Below are 18,896 nucleotides of genomic sequence, written 5' to 3' on the forward strand. Positions count from 1 at the left end.
CTCTGCTCTATGTCTCTGCAAAGCTGTTCTCAGGAGCAGTGCTTCTCAAACTTCAGAGCTGGTAGGAACCACCTGGGATTTTGTTAAAATCCTAATTCTGATCCCAGAAGTCTGTGGGGCCTGAGATCCAGCATTGCTAACAAGCCCCACATGAGGTGAAGCCCATGCTGCCGGTCGAAGGACTGCTTATGTTGCAAGACTATTCAGTCATTGCTTTTCTGGTGGCTCGGCGGTAAAGAATCTGCCTGCCAATGCAGGAGACACAGGTTTGATCCCGGGGTCAGGAAGATCCCCTGGAGGGGAGAATGGCAACCCACTCCAGTATCCTTGCCTGGGAAATCGCATGGACAGAGGAGCCTGATGGGCTACAGTCCATGGGGTCGCAAAGAGTAGGACACAACTCAATGACCAAACAACAACATCCCATCATAAAGTCCCCAAACTTTCCGACTCCTCCCTTCTGGCTCCTGAGCTGCCTACAACCATCATCCTGTTGGCAGAAATTTGCCATTAAGGGCACTCAGTAGCACAGATTTTACTGGCTACAGAATCCAACACTTGGGCCGCATTTAAAGCAAAGCAAAAAGTGATGGTAGGCTGCCTTTTCACTCTCAGCCAATGGATTTTTCTTCAATTAATTGGAACAACTATTTGCCTGATTGTTTTCTTTCCCAGGAACTAAAAGTTGATGTTTTTGTTTTCTCTTTTTTGAATGTATCTCACATGTGATAAAATATTCCATGCATTTAAAAGCATTTTAATAAGGATCATTTCCCATTTTAATCACTAAACTATATTTTCTAAGCCCAGCTTTTATAATTAAAATGGTTTGCCATAACATGCATTTTTACTGTACCAAAAAGGCAGATGCAAGAATGACTTCCTTGCACAGCACACGCCTGGTTTCCAGTCCCATTTCAAACCCACTCCCGTCCCCCGCCCCTCCCACCCATAGCATCCTTCTTTATGCAGTGTCAGGCCTCTGCTTATCACATCTGGGCATGCATATGTGGTCAAAGACAGCCAGGGGCTCCAATTTTATAGCATGTTCAAAGAAGAGGAAATGGGGCTCTGAGCCGCTTTACAATAGCTTTCTCTGAACACTGAAGATAACACACCTGCAGAGAGCCCTTTGAGAAGCTCACCTTGATGAGTTCCACTAATAACACAGGGTGACTGCTCTCTCCGTGGCTCAGGAGGGCTGTGCCAACGGCTTCGCAGTAATGCAAGGCCTGGGACGTGAGGCCATAATCTGCCAGACGGGACGCATAGAGGAGCTTATACACCTGTGAAGAGGAGCAGGGCCAGAAAGAGAGAAGTGGAGATAAGACTTCTTGGAAGTCAGTGGACTGCCAACTTCCGCTAACTCTGGGTCCAAATATTAAAGAGGGCCTTGCAACATTTAGGGCATTCTATCTGTGTATAGGCACAGTTCCAAACCCAGCCTGCAGTTCCATCATTGCAGAGAACGGGGGCACATCAGCTGAGTCTCCCTAGGTGCTGGTCACCATGGAAATCCACCAGCCTCTCCACTTCTTCTCAGGCAGCCTGTATCTCTGGGAAGGCTGGTGTGTGGGGGGCAGAGAACCAGGAGCCAGGGGCACAGGCAGAAGAAGAAAAAAAATGCCCCTGGTGCCAGGGGCTTCAAGCCTAAGAGGGAGAGTATAGACAGATACAGGTAAGGGCTCAGAGAAGCATGAGGGACAGAGCCAGATGGAGTACAGAGGGGCTGGGAACAGGCAGACCCAAGTTCAAACCCCAGCTCTATGCTGGTATGGAGCATGAAGCTAGTTCCCCCACCTCCTCTCTGCACCTCGGTTTCCTCACTCTAATACGGGGATGATACTACGATCTCCCCCTTGGTGGTTTCAAAGATTCAATGAGATAATCCACGTAAAGTCCCTAGAGCAAATGGTACCCAAGAGATGTGAGCCAATAGCATGTAACTCCTTGGAACCTCTCTTGCGAAAAGACAGTAATCATGCCTGCCTCACAGAATTAGACATCGCTCAGTCAGGGGATCATAGCACAGTGCCAGGTGTGCAAAACTCATTCCCTAAAAACAGCTGATCTCACTGCTATCAGTCCAAAGACAGCTAAGAGGTGGGATGACTACAGAAGAGAAAGAGACTGAAGACCTGCATGGACACAAAGGAGCCCACTGGGCAGGGCTGCGCTGGAAAAGATGGGTCTTTGGTAAAACCCTTACAGAAGATACTAACTGGGTCACTGCCCTACAGACAGTAATCCATTCATCTCCAAGGCTTTGTTTTGTGTTTGGTGGTGGTGGTGGTGGTGGTCTGTGTGTGTGAGTGTGTGTGTGTTGTTGCCACCAGATACTCTCTCACTACAATCACTGAAGAAGTCTCTGGGGATCCAAGGGGACACCAGGGCATCCAGTAGAGAGGTTGACAGGTTAGAACCTGGACATGGATGCTGCCTACACACCTGCAGCCCTGAGAGGAAGAAGGAAGACAGGGGCCAAAGGACAGAGCAGGGAGGAATTCCAGAGTTAAAGATGGAGGCATCCAAGAGAGATGGGAGCGGCAGGTCAGAGGAGAGTAGGAACAGTGAGCAGCCGGGGGCCGCTCCGGGCAGGATGGCCGTGGAGCCGAGGAGAAGATGGAGCTGTTTGGAGACAGAAGAGCAGAAGGAGCTGCAGACAGGCGTGGGACCCAGGGGTGCCTGCCTGATTCTCCTTTGTCAGGAGGGAGGCAGGAGCCCGCAGCACAGAGGCTGCTGCCAGGTTTTGCTTTCCTGTCTTAAAAACGCAGACCTTGGGGAGACCTAGAAAGACATCCTAACCCTTCCCACACTCCAGCTCATGAGGAAAAGTCCAGTGGATGACTTAGCCCAGCCACTACCTGCCAGAAAGCAAGGCTGAGAATCCAGCCGCCCACAGCCGTCAGATGCAGAAAGGGCCTCGTGAGCGTTCAGTTACCTGGAAAGAAGGGATGAAGGATCGGGGACGGCCCAGCATCTGACAGTACTCGAAGATTTCCGTCCTCTGGATAGCCTCAGTTGTTGCAAATTTCAAAAACTCTTGACTAAAACCAGAGAATAACAATAAAAGAGTTTGAGGTTGGGGCGGGTGGGGGACGGATTTCACTCACAGATAGCCGAACTCCAGCTGCATCCATTCACGGCAGAGTTTCTGTCCTGGGCTGATCCCTGGGGCAGCTCCAAGAGAAGAAGGAGAATCTGTGCCCCCAAAGGCTCTGGGGGAAGGTGGGGGCCAAGCGGGGGGACTTCAGGGAGTGGGGGCGGTTCCTGCCATCTTTCCTGGAGGGTCACTTAAGGCAAGATGCTCTCATGCCCAGCTCAGAGGGGCACTGCATCTCCCAGCATGTAACCATGCTGAGCACCAGCCTTAGTGCCCTGAGAGCCCAGACTGGGTGTCTGGGACAGGTCACCCCAGCCTGAGCAGAAGAGCAGGAAAGAGGGAGCCATGTGATGTTCCGGGAGCACTGAAGAAAGAAGGCCCTGCAGAGAGAGGGTAGCACCGCAGAGCCAAAAATCAAATGACAGTCCCTACACCGGACGCTTGCTCCAGTGAGAAAGCAGACTGAGCAAACGTGATTTGGGGGGCCCTCAGAGTCCACACGGGCCCCAAAACAGCTGCCGTGGGGGCTGAAACCATAATCACTGGGGCTTCCCCTGGGGTCAGGGCTGGATCTCCAGAAACATCCTCATTCAGTACACAGGAGGAGGACACCTTAACCCAGGGGTCTCCAACCTCCAGGATCTAACGCCTGGAGATCTGAGGTGGAGCTGATGCAATACAACAGAAACAGAATGCACAATAAATATAATGCACTTAAATCATACCGAAACCATACGAGGTTTTCTTTTTCCCCCACCAATCCAAATCCGTGGAAAAATTGTCTTCCACGAAACCAGTCCTGGTGGCAAAAGGGTTGGGGACACTGCATAACCCATTTCGCTTATTTGTCACATCTGGCCCAGACAGGCTTCTCTGACAAATTAACTATGTGCTATCAGAGACCATGACCTTGACAGACAGGTCATGAGATGATGCGTTTCTACGAAGAAAAGCCTGACAGTCTGGATTCCAAGTCCAACCTGACCGCACTTTAGCTGTACAATCTTAGACCTGTTACTCCACCTCTCTGTGCCTCAGTTTCCCTCCTCTATAAAGTGAAGCTTAAAAATACACTTTCTTCACAGGGTACATGTGTAATGATTGAAGGAAATGGTGCAAATAAAACAGCTGGTACAATGTAAGAGCTTAGGAAATCTTAACTATCACAGAGAGAGAGAGAAAGAAAGATCCAGAATGTGGAGGGTGGCTGGGGAGCAACCTGGTCTTTTCATCCATTTATTCACTGTCTAGGGGCTTATCAAGGTCCTTCTTTGTGAGAAGTCTAATGTTATGGCCAGCAGGGAATAAATGACAGGCCTGACTTTTGAGTAGCTTGTGTGTCAAGTCAGTGTAAGCTGTGGGGGCGAAACACAAACTTCTTCCACTTGCAGGTTTTGCCCAAGGCCGGTTCTGAAAATAGGTCCACGGCTGCCTAACGCACAGCCTCAAGCCACCGCGCTCGTATTAGCATTTTCCAAGAGTCAGTCTCTGGTCATGGAGCCAGGGCGCCACCGAGTGGCCAGAGAGGCACACTACAACCCACGGGCCCCAGCTCGCAGCTTCCGGGAGCAAGGCCTGGGCCTGAGGACCCCTGGCGGTGTGATGCTGCACTCTTCCCGGCATCTCTCAGCCCAGAGCCTACCTGTGCTGAAAAACCATCAGCAGCAGCTGAAAATTCACAAGAGACCGTGGAAAAAGGAAGCCATGAAACCCAGCTAGGGCTAACCCAATCCCCCGGAAGACGTCCTCGCCACTCTCTGTCCCCCAGAAGACTGGCATACCTGTGGCTACTGCCCAGCAAGGCCAAGTAGTCTGTCTTCACGGTGTAGTAGCCGAAGGGCACGTGGGCCATGAGGTAGCAGAAGTGAGCAGCCTCCACCAGCCCCTTCCCAGCTGTAGGCGGAGAACAAGCCTGGGTCAGGGAACACGCCCACCAAGGGAGGGACCCACCATCCGGGTGGGAGGGGAGAGGGCTTGAGAGCGGCTCTGAGGTCGGAGCAGACAGCTTCACGGGAATAAAAGAACAAGCTCTCCATGACACGAGCCACAGACCCCAAACCCCACTCCCTCTCCCACCCTATTTTTGCCCTCCGACATTACATTTCACTTCTCCAGCTAGAAGAAGGCACTATTTCACATTCCCCCTAATGGACTTTTGATGAGGACGTTTCTAAGCATTTTAGTCCTTCTGGAAGGGGAGAAATAGGTAAGAAATGCCTACACCTGAGCAGAGAAGCAGACCGTTGGAAGCAGCGGTTTTTAAACTAGGCTTCTTGGGGCATTAATGCCTCCCCTGCAAAAATCAAACAACAGAAGACTTTTCCCAGTGCTCATAAAAATCACATTCATTACCAAATTGTTCCCAGTTTTTAAGTGTTCTCCCATACCTTTTTCATTAGTTCAACACTGAGTTAATTCAAGTAGGCAAAGTAATTAGCTTGGCACCCAAAAAGGTTCAACAAAAGTTAGTTCTTTCTACTCGGGTGCTGAATAACTTGTCATTTGACTGGACACAACTTTACCTGTAGCTATTTTAAGTTTAGCAGAGCAGTATTTCACGAAGTGCCACAAAGCAATGATTTTCTAAATATTCTGTCCCTTGACCCAATCTGAGAACCACTGATCTGCAACATCCAACAGCCCCTAAGTGTTTAAAAGGCCACATTCACAAAGAGATGATAGAAATAAAGGCTACACAGTTACCCAGGGGGGCTCAGGCAAAAATAGAATTTCCTATCTGGTTGAGCTGGGTCACTGGGGGACCGACAACAACAGTAGGGGAGATGCTCCAGGTGTTAACTCCATCTGCTGGGGACTCTGACCCGGGCACAGGAAGCAACCACTCAGGGCAGCCTCCTGCAGAGGCGGGACCCCGGAGTCTCAGGGGCCTGGCCTGCACTTGCTCGCAGCAGAAATCTGGGAAACGGAAAGGTAAGGACACTCCTCTCCCTGGATTTTCTGTCCCCAAAACACTGAGGCTCCTGGGTCAAAGGAATGCCTGAGACATAGATTCGGGCCCAACACGGAACCTAAGTCTAAGCACGGGGTGTTTAAAGCTGGCCTGGAGACAGAGGCGAGGAGGGGACGGAGCTGGTCTCTGCTTACCTAGGGTGTCCCCCATGGCGACAATCGTGCGCTGGTACAGCTCCGGGTCCCCACCCTGATTCGACAGAATCACTGCCAAGTGTGGCCTCCAGTCTCCCCACTGCTTGTCCCCACAACACTGAAAAGCAGCAGAAAAATGGCACATTGGCTGAGTAATACAGCCTGGCCAGAGCATAGATTAAGGAAGGCTGTTGTCTATTTTCTAATTTGCCAGGAATGCCTATTTGGCTGCCTGCAGTGCAGCCACTCATTGATTCTGAGTTTTCTTTTTTTAACAAAGCAAAATTCTTAGAAGGATGGGTAGGCAGATACATTACATACACACCTACACAGGAATATTGGGAGGTGGTCCTTGGTGGTTTAGTCGCTAAGTCATGTCTGATTCTTGCGACCCCATGGACTGTAGCTTGCCAGGCTCCTCTGTCCATGGGATTCTCCTGGCAAGAATACTGGAGTGGGTTCCCATTTCCTTCTCCAATATTGGGAGGTAGATAAAAATAAAATCACACTACTAGTCACTAATTTTCAAATTTCATCCTGATGCCCCTAATCTCAATAGCTGGGGACAAAATTTTTTTTAAAAAATATTGATATTTCCATGGAAGAAGGAGGATCACAAACCCTTGGTTCATGAGAGGACTCCATATTAACCTGTAAGAAAACAGGGGAACACTGGGCTCCTTAATATTTTACCAAATGGCTAATGTCTTCTGTTTTTACCGAGTCCTCTTCTACACATGACCTTCTTTAATCTTCGCACAACTCTGAAATCTAATTCCTATCGCCTCTTGAGGAGTGAGAAAACAGGCCAAGGCGCCCAGCCAGCACTGTCGCTAGTGACGATGCAGGGGCAGCAGAGCTCCACGAGGGGGCGGTAGAGGGTAGTCAGAGAAGTGGACGCGGGTGGAAGCCCCATGGGAACGGATGGGCCGTCCTTCTCCTGAATGACGGGGAATTTCAGGGCAGAGGAAATAGCAATAAACAAAACAATGTCACAGGCTCTGGATTCAACAGGGGCCCTGCCTCTGGAGCAAGTTTCTTAATGCCTTTGAAGCTTTGTTTCTTCATTTCTTAAATCGAGATCATAATGTCTACCTGACGGGATTACTGTTGACGATAAAATAAGATTGCACTTGGTTTGCACTTTATAAATTACATGTAGGTGTAAATACTCACACACACGGAAGCACAGCAGAGGAAAGGAGGTGATTTGCAGACCAGTCTGTCCTCCAATTTGTTACACAGAATGGACAGAACAGGAGATTGACAGTAATAGCTAAGATCTGAGGTCAAAACAATTCACAATTATTTGCTATTGTATTTGTAATTATCCCACAGAACAAAAGATGCTTTCTCCAGCTCCATTTTATAGATACTCTTTGTTTATCTGGGCAAAGCAGTGTGAATGAGAGGAATGATGATAATAAATCACAAAAATAATAGCAGTTCTCACTTATTGCACTCTGACCCTGGGCCGCAGCCTGTGCTAAGCATTTCTCCTATGAACAATCACATGCATTAAGTACTATTATTATCCCCATTTTAACGTGTGAGCCAGGCTCTTTCTGGCTGGAACTAAGGGAACCAGCAACAGAAAAGCTCTTGCTAAAAGAACAAAAACTTAGAAGCAATTCTTCTGTCTTCTCCCCAGGTGATTTGGGGGGTGGGGCGGGGGAGCAGAAATCACTGTAAAGCAGGTCTATGGAGGTGGGGAGAGAGAAAGAACACTTATTAACTAACTTCAATGGGCCAAGTATGGTCATTAATACATTCAGATATTCTCTCTCCTTTAATTTTTACAATAGCTCTGTTAGGCATCAAAATTCCCACAAAGATGAAAAGCTGAGACTCTGAGACTAAGTAACAAGACCCAGTTCACACAGCTAGACTCTGAGGAGCAGAGCCTAGGTTAAGCCTGTGACAGAAGCCCACATCTCTGCTTTCCAGTCTCCATGCTTCGTCCACTACACCTGTTATTCTAAGGACCAAAGTCTGGCCTTCTACTGGCTGCTGTGATGCTAGGGAACTCTCCAACACGGGGTCAAATACCACACTGTCATATCACTTCTGGCTCCTTGGTTTTCTCACCCCAAAGCAGGGATCATTTAGCAAACTCTACCAGTACACTGAGACCCAATGGACCATATGCTGATTACATCACTCCCTGCATTTAGCGTTTTGTGACATGGTAGGATTTCACTGCAGAGCACAGGCATTCGGCAGAACTGTGAGGTACATCCCATGTTCTAATATAGCCAGTTCGTTTGACAAAGGGGCATGAAAGTCAGTATTTCTCTTTTCTTTTCTTGAAATTGTCCACAAGCAATAAGAAGGACAAAAAAGCAAAAGTGTGAGTGTGTTTTCATTAAAACTTAATGTCAGCAAAAACCCAAGCCTCTAAATACAAGAAAAGGCTTCCAAAAGAGATTGAGCAGAGGTGGGTTCGGGAGGCAGAGAGAGAGAACACCAGAGACAGGGGATCCCACAGCCATCTCCACTGGCTGGGGAGAAGCAAAGATGCTCACAGAAAATACTAGGTTGTGTGGAAATGCCAGCTGGCCTGGAAGATGGCCCTGGCATCTCCCCAGCTCAAACCTCCTGTAAATAACTGGCCCAAGGAAGGCTTGAAGCCTGTGAAGGAACAAATACAGAATTTGTACAAATATACCATCAAGATAAAAGGAAGGAAGACGGTAGAGAGAACATTCACCAAAAAAAAAATGATACCACAAAACAAAGAATGGTCACCAAATATTTCATCATGAATGTAAGTAAAATAATGAAACAATTTCTTTTATGAAGCAAAGGCCTAAAGCTAAGTTATAGGAGCAGAGGAAAGAGATGGTGGAGAACAGGAGGAGGCAAATGTAACCTGCAAAGCTCAGGAGAGAAGGGGCAGGAAAATCAAAGAAATAAAGACAAAAATGGAGGGGACTTCCCTGGTGGTTCAATGGTTAAGAATCTGCCTTCCAATGCAGGGAATGTGGGTTCTATACCTGGTCAGGGAACCAAGATCCCACATGCCATGGGGCAAATAAGCCTAGACACCACAGTTGCTGAGCCTACGTGCTCTGGAGCCCACACACCATAACCAGAGAGAAGCCCCCATTCCCACAACAAAGAACCCAAGCACCACAACTAAGACCAAAAAAAGTCAAATAAATAAATACATATATATTTTTTTAATGACAAAATTTCAAAGAGCATAGCAAGCAAGAGTCACTGATGAAAACATAGTAAGAGACACACAGGAGGGACACAGCAAAAAAGAAGAAAAGAAAGAATCATATATATATATATATATATATATATATTATTATTATTATTATATTTTATATATAGAGGGAGTTCCTGAAAAGAAAACCAATATAAGAGAACAAAACAAATACTGAAGGATATAATTCAAGAAATTTTTCCTGAACTGTAAGAGATGGATGCACATATTAAAAGAGCGTGCTCTATTCCCCCAAAAATCGACACAGATGGTCAATAAGATATATCTTACTAAAATTATTGGACTTCGAGGATAAGGAAGGAATGCCTTAGGACAAAAAGATCAAGTCTCTTATAATGGGAAAACTATCAAGGTGGCCTCAGGGTTCTCTTGAACCACATCTCACGCTGATGACCTGTAGAATCTAGAGTGTCCCTGTTTGAAGGGTCCCGTGCAGTGGTGGGGAAGAAAGGAAGCCTGGTTGTGGTAAGCGGGGAGAGCAGCCTCAGCTTCACTCACTATTCTTCACTCAGCAGGTAGCTGTGGATTTGTGGAAAGAGCAAGATCTTCGGAATCAGACAGACCTGTACCGATCTTGACTCCTCTGCCCCTAGCTCTGTGATCTTGGGTCATTTTACACTTTTGCATCTCAGTTTTCATGACTGCAAAACAGGGATAATAATTCCTACCTCCACACATTAAATGAAATAATATCCATCACAGGACTTAGCACAAGGCCAGGCACATGGGAGGGGATTAAGGGACAGTTATTTTATTTGTCATCTCTAAAGCCATCACTTCGTCGCTGAGCAGTCCCCACACACTAAACCCTTTGGATGCTGGGCTCCTGTTATGAAGGGTACCGTGGCTGCCTGTGGGATCCTTCCCGACATGAGCTGGAAGAGAGTCTGCAGTGGATCGTTGAGCGCCAGTGTGCTGGTGAAGCTGCAGAGAGAGGGGACCGACCATCAGTGGGGACCCAATCAAGAGCTCCTTTAACCCGTTGCCTTGCAGTGGCTTCTGCTGAAACTTGAGTTTCTCTCTGCTTTTTGGTTATGGCTCAGCTCCATCCCACTTTAGGACACCCATCCCACCACACACCCCAAACAGACCTTACCACCCGGGGAGACCTTCTGCACTTCAGCACTGACACCCTAACTCTTGAGCAAACCATTTTTATAGACCTTCATCCATCACGGAGATGAGCCACGCATAAGTCAATGAACCCTGAGAGCCCAACGGTAAACCTGAACCTCTTCTTTTCAGACCCCTCCTCCCCAGCCACCCTCGAGACCCACTGCCCCGAGGCAGTCCTCCTCCAGGCCTGGCCTACAGTTCTCAGTGCTGGTTTTGGGGGGCTTCTTGCTAACCCGGGTCTCTTGTGCCTTTGCTCACAAGTACTAAATAGTCATTTTCAGTAACTGAAGAGGCGTAGAGCAGGGCCCAGAAATGATCCTGCTGATGACAAACCGTGGGATCTGCTTAACAAGGATATAATAAGCTCTATGGCTGATTTGAGATTTAAGCATACTCAGTGAGAGAGAGATTTCACGATTCACTGGGCCCCATCAAACATCAATGGCCCAAGGTGGAAATCCGTAGCAGAGATGTACACTACAGCTCAGGGTTGTGGGATGCTCACTTCCAAAACCTAAAGGAGATTTATCCCTCAGAATGCTGTCTTTAAAAGCATCCTTCCTCCAGAGCTGGGAGTGCTTCTCCTCATAGAAGTTCAGTGCTCCTTACTATTCTGACCCATAGTGAACATAATGAAGAACACGGTGGTCACCATTTACTGGGAAGACTGAGGGGCGGAGAAATAAAGAGACTCAGCAGGGACCATGGTGAAGAATAGACTCCCAGGCAGTGGGATAGATGTGAGCCCCACAGACCCAACTTAAAGTGGGGGTGTCCATCTTCTTATCCAACTCTGCCCAGCAGGATTTATGGCAAACTTAAATATAAGATGGCTTCCCTGGTGGCTCAGATGGTAAAGAGCCTACCTGCAGTGCAGGAGACCCAGGTTCAGTCCCTGGGTTGGGAAGATCCCCTGGACAAGGAAATGGCAACCCACTCCAGTACTCTTGCCTGAAAAATCCCATGGATGGAGGAGCCTGGTAGGTTACGGTCCATGGGGTCACAAAGAGTCAGACACGACTGAGCAACTTCACTTCACTTAAATATAAGATAAAGCTTCCCTGGTGGTTCAGCAGTAAAGAATCTGCCTGCCAAATGCAAGAGACTCAGGTTCAATCCCTGCGTCGGAAGACCCCCTGGAGAAGGAAATGGCAACCCACTCCAGTATTCTTGCCTGAGAAAGACCATGGACAGAGGAGTCTGGCGGGCTACAGTCCACAGGGTTGCAAAGAGTCAGACATGACTAAGCAACTAAACGAGCTGAGAAGGTAGCTTCAAGGCTTTAACCAACACGGGAAGATAAATTTTGAGTTAACATCCTTCTCACTGTTGACCCCAGCCTGCTCCTTATGGGAGGCCCCCACCCACCCCAATCCTGCCACACATCTGTCCCCAACCACCCGCAGATGCTAACTGCAGCCTGAAGGGCTGACCCCAGCACCCGCTACACCCACCACCTCCATTTGATCCTGGGTCTCCTTAACTGTTTCATCGCCCCTGTTCTAAACTCCTGGCTAGGTACTCACACCTCCATTCCCATCCCATTCTGGTTTGAGCCCTCTTCCCAGTGCCTCCTGGCACCCAGGTCCTGGTATGCCAGTGCAAACTATGACCGAGGGCATCTCTTCAGTCTTGACATCTCCCATTTGATGAAGTCTTCCGTATCTAATCTCCAGCCCGATAAACCCCTTTCTACCACAGCTCACAGTCCTGCTACTCTGTATCCCTCCCTACTTCCCAGCACCCACACCCCACTGCAGGAATAAGCAGTGAATTACTACCTCTCAGTCCTAAGGCTCTGTCAGTCACCCTTAAGTGATCCACCCCCTCACTGATGGAACTCTCTAGAGTTCTAGGAACTTCTCTCTTCCAATGAGAGAAGGCTACTGCAATGCAGAATCCTGTTTAATCTTTGAAAGCTCTGACTCTGAGAAAATGTCAGTAAAATGTTTTGTTCAACTCAGCAGCTAAAAAGAATGTATCCGCGCCTAGGTTTTAAGGATCTGGAGAAGAGAAATACTACACCCGACTTAGAATTGGAAAGACGCTTGGAGGGTGGGGCTCTTCAGTGCGTCTTGTATTTCTCCCTACCCTCATCCCCACATTTGGAGGGGAGGTCTCTCCGCTCCATTGGGCTCTCCCTGTGCAAGTCCCCGACTCACCCACTCATGACCCAGCTGTGGGTCCTTGGGTCCATCTTGCTGGAGAGGAACAAAGCATGGCCCCACAAATGGTTCTTCATGGCCCACTCCAAGGCTTCCTGAGAACACAGACACCACCGTCAGTACCCTGCTCACCTTCCTCTAACACAACCAGCAACTGTGCTTGGGCACCGCTGCCCCCTGAGCAGGTGGAGGCTAGGCTTCCAGGAAGACTCGCAGAGCCTCCCACGTGAATCTGAGAAAGAAGGAGTAGGGAACCAGCTTCAGCTGGCAGCTCTCTCCATTGTCCCTTTCTCCAACCTTCATGTTATCAGAACCTATTACATGATTTCATTAGCTCCCCACAAACATGGTTACCTTTATCTCTTGAGAAAATGTCACATGATACTTTCATGAGCCTAAGCACCAAGAATGAGAGGCATTTCACACCAAGGACTGCATCTCTAAAGATGAGTTGTAAGATGGTGTTCACAGGGCATAGTAGAGGAACTGTTTATTAACAACTGTGGCAGACACACCTAGTTCCTCACCCAAATCCATGCTCTCCTTCCTGGGCCAAGAACTGGACTGTATTTCCCACCTCCCTGGCACTGAGGTGTGGCTGAGTTCTAGGTTATCAGATGGGAATGGAAGCAATGCATGCAGCCTCTGGGTCTGGCCCATAGAACTCCCCATGCTCGGTCCTCCGTGGCCTTTTCCCCATCTGGCTGGAATGCAGATGATACCCAGGAGCCTTAGAAACTCTATGTTGAAGATGGTAGAGCCTCATACAGCTGAGCCCTTGGGTTACTTATGGAGGAGGGCTGCCCCACCTTCTGTTCACCTGCCCAGTACTATCACATGAAGAGAAAAAGGCTGCTATTATGTTTAAGCCAGTATACATAGCCATTATTCTACCCCTCCTAACACCATAACTAACTACTTACTAAATATCAAGTGCTTATTAGTTAACTAGTCAACTTCATATGTCAAAGTAATCATGCCATTAATTTGGTGACATGGGTCAAAAGCTGCAAATTTAAAAACATACACATACATATATTTATCTCTTCATTTAATTTTCAAAACTATTTAGTAAGAGTTTAATTTATATGTGAGGTTGAATAGTAAAGAAGCCACCTGCCAATGCAGGAGACACAGGAGACGCCAGTTTGATCCCTGAGTCAGGAAGATCCCCTGGAGGATGAAATGGCAACCCACTCTAGTATTCTTGCCTGGAAAAATCCCATGGACAGGGAAGCCTGGTGGACTACTACAGTCCATGGAGTCACAAAAGAGTCAGATACAACCTTGTAACTGACCACGCAATTTCCTTACTGTCCCCAAAATAATTTGACTTTTGGACAGGAGATTACTAATGAGGTATTTCCACCTCCAAATGAAAATGTATTTGATTATCCCAACATCTCCCACATTATCATATTTGAAGAGAGAATAAATTTAAACAATCACAGTTAGGAAATTCAGCCTCAGTAGAAGTAAAAATGACATTAAGATTGCTCTTTTTGAAACAAGTTCCTACTGTATAGCACCAGGAACTATATTCAAAATCTTGTAATAAAACATAATAGAAAACAATATTTAAAAAATATTGTTTTAATATTTTAAAATATTTAAATTAAAATATTAAAAATTTAATTAAAATATTTAAATTTTTTAATTTTTATTTTATTTTTAAACTTTACAATATTGTATTAGTTTTGCCAAATAAAATTTAAAAAGTGTATCTATATGTATAACTGCATCACTCTGCTGTACAACAAAAATTAACACAACATTATATATCAACTATACTTCAATTTGAAAAAAAAGAAACCCAGATGAAATCTTAAAAAAAAGAAGTTCTTTTTGGGGAAAAGAAGATAGATATTTTTGTACATTAAACTATTTCATAGTAGTATTTTTTAGGAGGATTTACTAAAGACTGGTAAGCTTTCTTATCTCTCCTTGCTATTCTTTGGAAGTCTGTATTCAGTTGGGTGTATCTTTCCCTTTTTCCTTTGCCTTTTGCTTCTCTTCTTTTCTAAGCTCTTTGTAAGGCCTCCTCAGACAACCATTTTGATTGGTGGGGAATACTACTTTAGTCAAAAATCTGCATCCCCCAAAATATAATTTAAGAATAAGTGATGAATTGGAAACTTATATGGAGGCTATCAATCTTGCACAATGCCAGAATTAAGACCCTAGTCAAATGTTAATATAAGATTTTAAAAATATTGTGGAGTCCAGCTCCTCACAGATCTCTCTGAACTCCCACAGGGCTCTATCTACCCTTGCGACCTTTGGGTCATAGTATGACAGATGATGTGGTGGGTGGTTACAAGCCCAAGCTCAGGTACCAGGCTTCCTAAATCTAAACCTTGCTTTATTACTAACTTTCCTCATTTATAAATACGTAGAATAAGAATAGAACCTAAACTAGAGGGTTTCTATGAAGATAAATGAGATAATGCATATAAGCTGATGGGTGAGTATCTGGCACATAGAAAGTATTTTTCAAATATTTTCTTTTATTATTGTTGTTGTTATGGTCATTACTTATTCTTAAGAAAGAGATCATCACTGATTTATCTCTGTATCCCCTACTGAGTTTGATGCCTTAGAAGTGGCTGCTACATAAATGTTTATTGAGTAAGTGAATCACTGGTGAAATAGCTGCTGCTGCTGCTGCTATGTTGCTTCAGTCGTGTCCGACTCTATGCGACCTCGTAGATGGCAGCCCACCAGGCTCCCCAATCCCTGGGGTTCTCCAGGCAAGAAATAGCAGTGCCTACTATTTAGTGAATATATATATTAAATATATAATGACTATACACACACACATATATGCTACAAGTTGATCCCATTTTCACTGAGTATCATGTCCATCTCTCATTTAAAAGATAACATCACATACAAAGACACACACAATTAAAGATTTAAAGGTAAAGGTGAAGTCACAAAAGCATTTCAACTTCATTTTCATAAATTAATTTTGAAGCAGGAAAAGCCTTTCTATATATCACTCCAAAAAAGTTATTTCAGACAGAAAATCCTAAAAAAGTAAAGAGCTCCTACAAATCAATATATGGGTATCAAAGCTCCACAGAAAAATGTGGAAAATCTGTGACAAAAATATCCACAGATTAAAGGATATTCAGCTTCATTTATAATAAGAAAAATGCAAATAACTACTATATATTTTTTTCACCTCTCACACTGGCACATATCAAAAAGAAACACACTGGGTTGGTGAGAGTGGGGGGAAGCAGGCACTCTCTATATTGGTAGAGTAATCAGTACAACCTCTAAAAAGTCAGTTTGTAAATATCTATCAAAATTACAAACCACATACCCTTTGATCCAAAGCTTCCACTTCTACAAACTTTCCTTACATATATTCTCTCCCCAGGGCAAAATGACAATGTTATTCATTGCAGCATTATTTGTAATTGCAAAAGACTAGAAATGATCTAAGTGTCAATCTACAGAAGTTCAATTGAATTGATTATAATTCACCTATATAAACCCATGTAGCTCTAAGTAATAATGAGGAAGGTATTTGTATATAAAAAGAAACAAGAGTCACCAAAATGTGGCCCGAAGACCCAATTCAGCCCACTGCTGTTTTGGTACAGCCTACAAGCTACGAAAAGTTTTTACACTTTTAAATGATTGAAAAAAGATCAAAAAAAAGAATAATGCTTCATTACACATGAAAGTGATATATTCAAATTTCTATGTCCATAAATAAAATTTTATTGAAACACAGCCACACCCATTTATTTTCAGATTATCCATGGCTGTTTTCACACAATAACAGCAGAACTAAGTAGCTGCTGCTGCTGCTGCTGCTGCTAAGTCGCTTCAGTCGTGTCCGACTCTGTTCGACCCCATAGACGGCAGCCCACTAGGCTCCTCTGTCCCTGAGCAAAGCCTAAAATATTTACTGTCTGTTCCTTTACGGAAAAAAAATTTACCAATGCCAATATTGAGTGTTTCCTATAAGATTTTGTTAAATGACAAAAGGAAGGTGAAGACATGATATGTAATATGCTATGAGGGCAAAGAGGGAGGAAATAATTATATTTGGAGGAAATACCTCCATATATTTCAGAGAGGAAAAATCTTGTGGTTGGGAGGGAGCAAGGAACAGCATCATTTCTCCTGTTATATTCCTTTTATCTTTTGATTTTTAATTGATTCGAATTGATTTCAACCATTTATGCAAATATTTAAGTTTACTGAAATGCAACTCAATCCAGTATTCTTGCCTGGGAAATCCCATGGACAGAGGAGCCTGGTGGGCTACAGTCCATGGAGGGGAGCAAAGAGTCGGACACAACTGAGTGACTTTCACTTCACTTCACTTCAGACTTTTGTAAAATGTGAGCTCAACTTCAAAATTAGGGTATAAAATAATAGGGACATGTGTGAGGTGATGTATATGTTAATAACTCAGTGAGGGGAATCCTTTCACACCATGTATCAAGTCACATTGTACACTTTATCTTGCCATTTCATTTGTCAAATATACTTCTATTTAAAATTTAATAAATAACATAAAAATGTCAAAGTCTAACTTACATATCAAAAAATACGGAAGACATCACTTCATCAGTGGAATTAAAGTATTCAGTATTGAAATGCATATTTTAGATATAGTTGATGGAGGTATCATTTGTAAACAAACTTCCTGGAAACTAATTTAGTGTATGTGTGAAGAGCCTTTTAAAAGTACATACTCTTTAACCTAGTAGTTCCACTTCTAGGAATCTATCTTAAAAAATAATAAAAAGGTCATCCAAAGATTTATATAACAAGATTTTTGAATTGCATAATTATGGTGGTGGTGGTTCAGTGGATAAGTCACATCTGGCTCTTGCAGCCCCATGGACTGTAGCCCACCAGGCTCCTCTGTCCATGGGATTTTCCAGGCAAGAATACTAGAGTGGGTTGCCATTTCCTTCTTCGGAGGATCTTCCCCACCCAGGGGTGTAACCCTGGTCTCCTGCATTGCAGGTGGATTCTTTACCCACTGAGTTACCAGAGAATGGCAAAAGTGTACATGGCCTATACAGTCAACAGCAGTGAATTGTGCATAAAACATGATACATTCATATAATGGAATATAATCTAGTTTTTAGTGGCACAGTTTAATGCCATGAGAGGGTTTCACCATATAATCTTAAGGGAAAAAAAGAAAAAAACTTGTATATGTAATTTAATTTAACTTTTAATATTGATACATATGCATAGAAAATACTAGAAGTACATATACCAAAATTTTAACAGGTATTATCTTTTAATGGTAGGACTTTGGATGTTTTTTTTTTCCTTTGTACCTTTCTGAACTTACTGTTATAAAATAAGTATATGTCACTCATATCATTGGGGAGGGGTGAGCTATAGGGCTGCCCGGACTATTTTAAGCAGGAGTGGGCGCGGTACTTGCCTTCTTCCTTCCATAGTAGAGCAGCTTAGTGAATTTCTCCACGATCTGCGCAGGCGTCTCCACGCTGGGAGGAATCTCCCCGGTGAGCAGGTCCCGGGTCCCAGAGCTCAGCACTGGCCAGTCCTCATCCGTCAGGTTGATGAGATTGGCGACAGGCGGCTGCCGCTTGTACTTCTCCAGCTTCTTGCAGTCCTGCATCAGCAGCTCGGCGATGTCAGACCCCACCATGGACTGCAAAGCAAAGAGAATCCCATTCCCATTCGTCGCCATGCTGGTACCCCAGACTGCAGAAGGCGGGGCACCAGAGCGCCCGTCCACTTCAGGAGGAGACCCACATGTAAACACAAGACAGTCCCTTTTGCATTGTGGTAGTTGAAACTCCACCTTCATTCTCATGGCTATTTTCTGCCTTTCAGGAGCCACAAAGGTGACCAGAAATATGCACACTCTCATAGGTGTATTATCTGCTTGGTGCGGTAACCCAAGAACTGAGCAATAACCAGAGGCTAGTGGAGAAGGCAATGGCACCCCACTCCAGTACTCTTGCCTGGAAAATCCCATGGGCAGAGGAGCCTGGTAGGCTGCAGTCCATGGGGTCGCTAAGAGTCGGACACGACTGAGCGACTTCACTTTCACTTTTCACTTTCATGCATTGGAGAAGGAAATGGCAACCCACTCCAGTGTTCTTGCCTGGAGAATCCCAGGGAAGGGGGAGCCTGGTGGGCTGCCATCTATGGGGTC

At 45.3% G+C, this 18,896-nt stretch overlaps 1 protein-coding gene across 7 annotated transcripts in view; it reads right to left on the bottom strand.

The window, feature by feature from the left end:
• The window catches only part of SEC16B (SEC16 homolog B, endoplasmic reticulum export factor), a 65,408-nt gene that overhangs the window by 13,453 nt on the left and 33,059 nt on the right, over window positions 1-18,896 (bottom strand). For all 7 annotated transcript variants that reach the window (XM_015475127.3, XM_015475126.3, XM_015475123.3 and 4 more), the window contains 7 exons: window positions 18,156-18,386; window positions 12,722-12,819; window positions 10,286-10,367; window positions 6,209-6,326; window positions 4,885-4,996; window positions 2,942-3,047; window positions 1,146-1,286 (listed from right to left, as the gene is read on the bottom strand). In XM_015475127.3, the coding sequence (XP_015330613.2) occupies window positions 1,146-1,286; window positions 2,942-3,047; window positions 4,885-4,996; window positions 6,209-6,326; window positions 10,286-10,367; window positions 12,722-12,819; window positions 18,156-18,386 (888 nt within the window). The remainder of the gene's footprint in view (window positions 1-1,145; window positions 1,287-2,941; window positions 3,048-4,884; window positions 4,997-6,208; window positions 6,327-10,285; window positions 10,368-12,721; window positions 12,820-18,155; window positions 18,387-18,896) is intronic.

This window comes from Bos taurus, chromosome 16 (genome assembly GCF_002263795.3).
Source record: "Bos taurus isolate L1 Dominette 01449 registration number 42190680 breed Hereford chromosome 16, ARS-UCD2.0, whole genome shotgun sequence".
Classification (NCBI taxonomy): Eukaryota; Metazoa; Chordata; class Mammalia; order Artiodactyla; family Bovidae; genus Bos; species Bos taurus.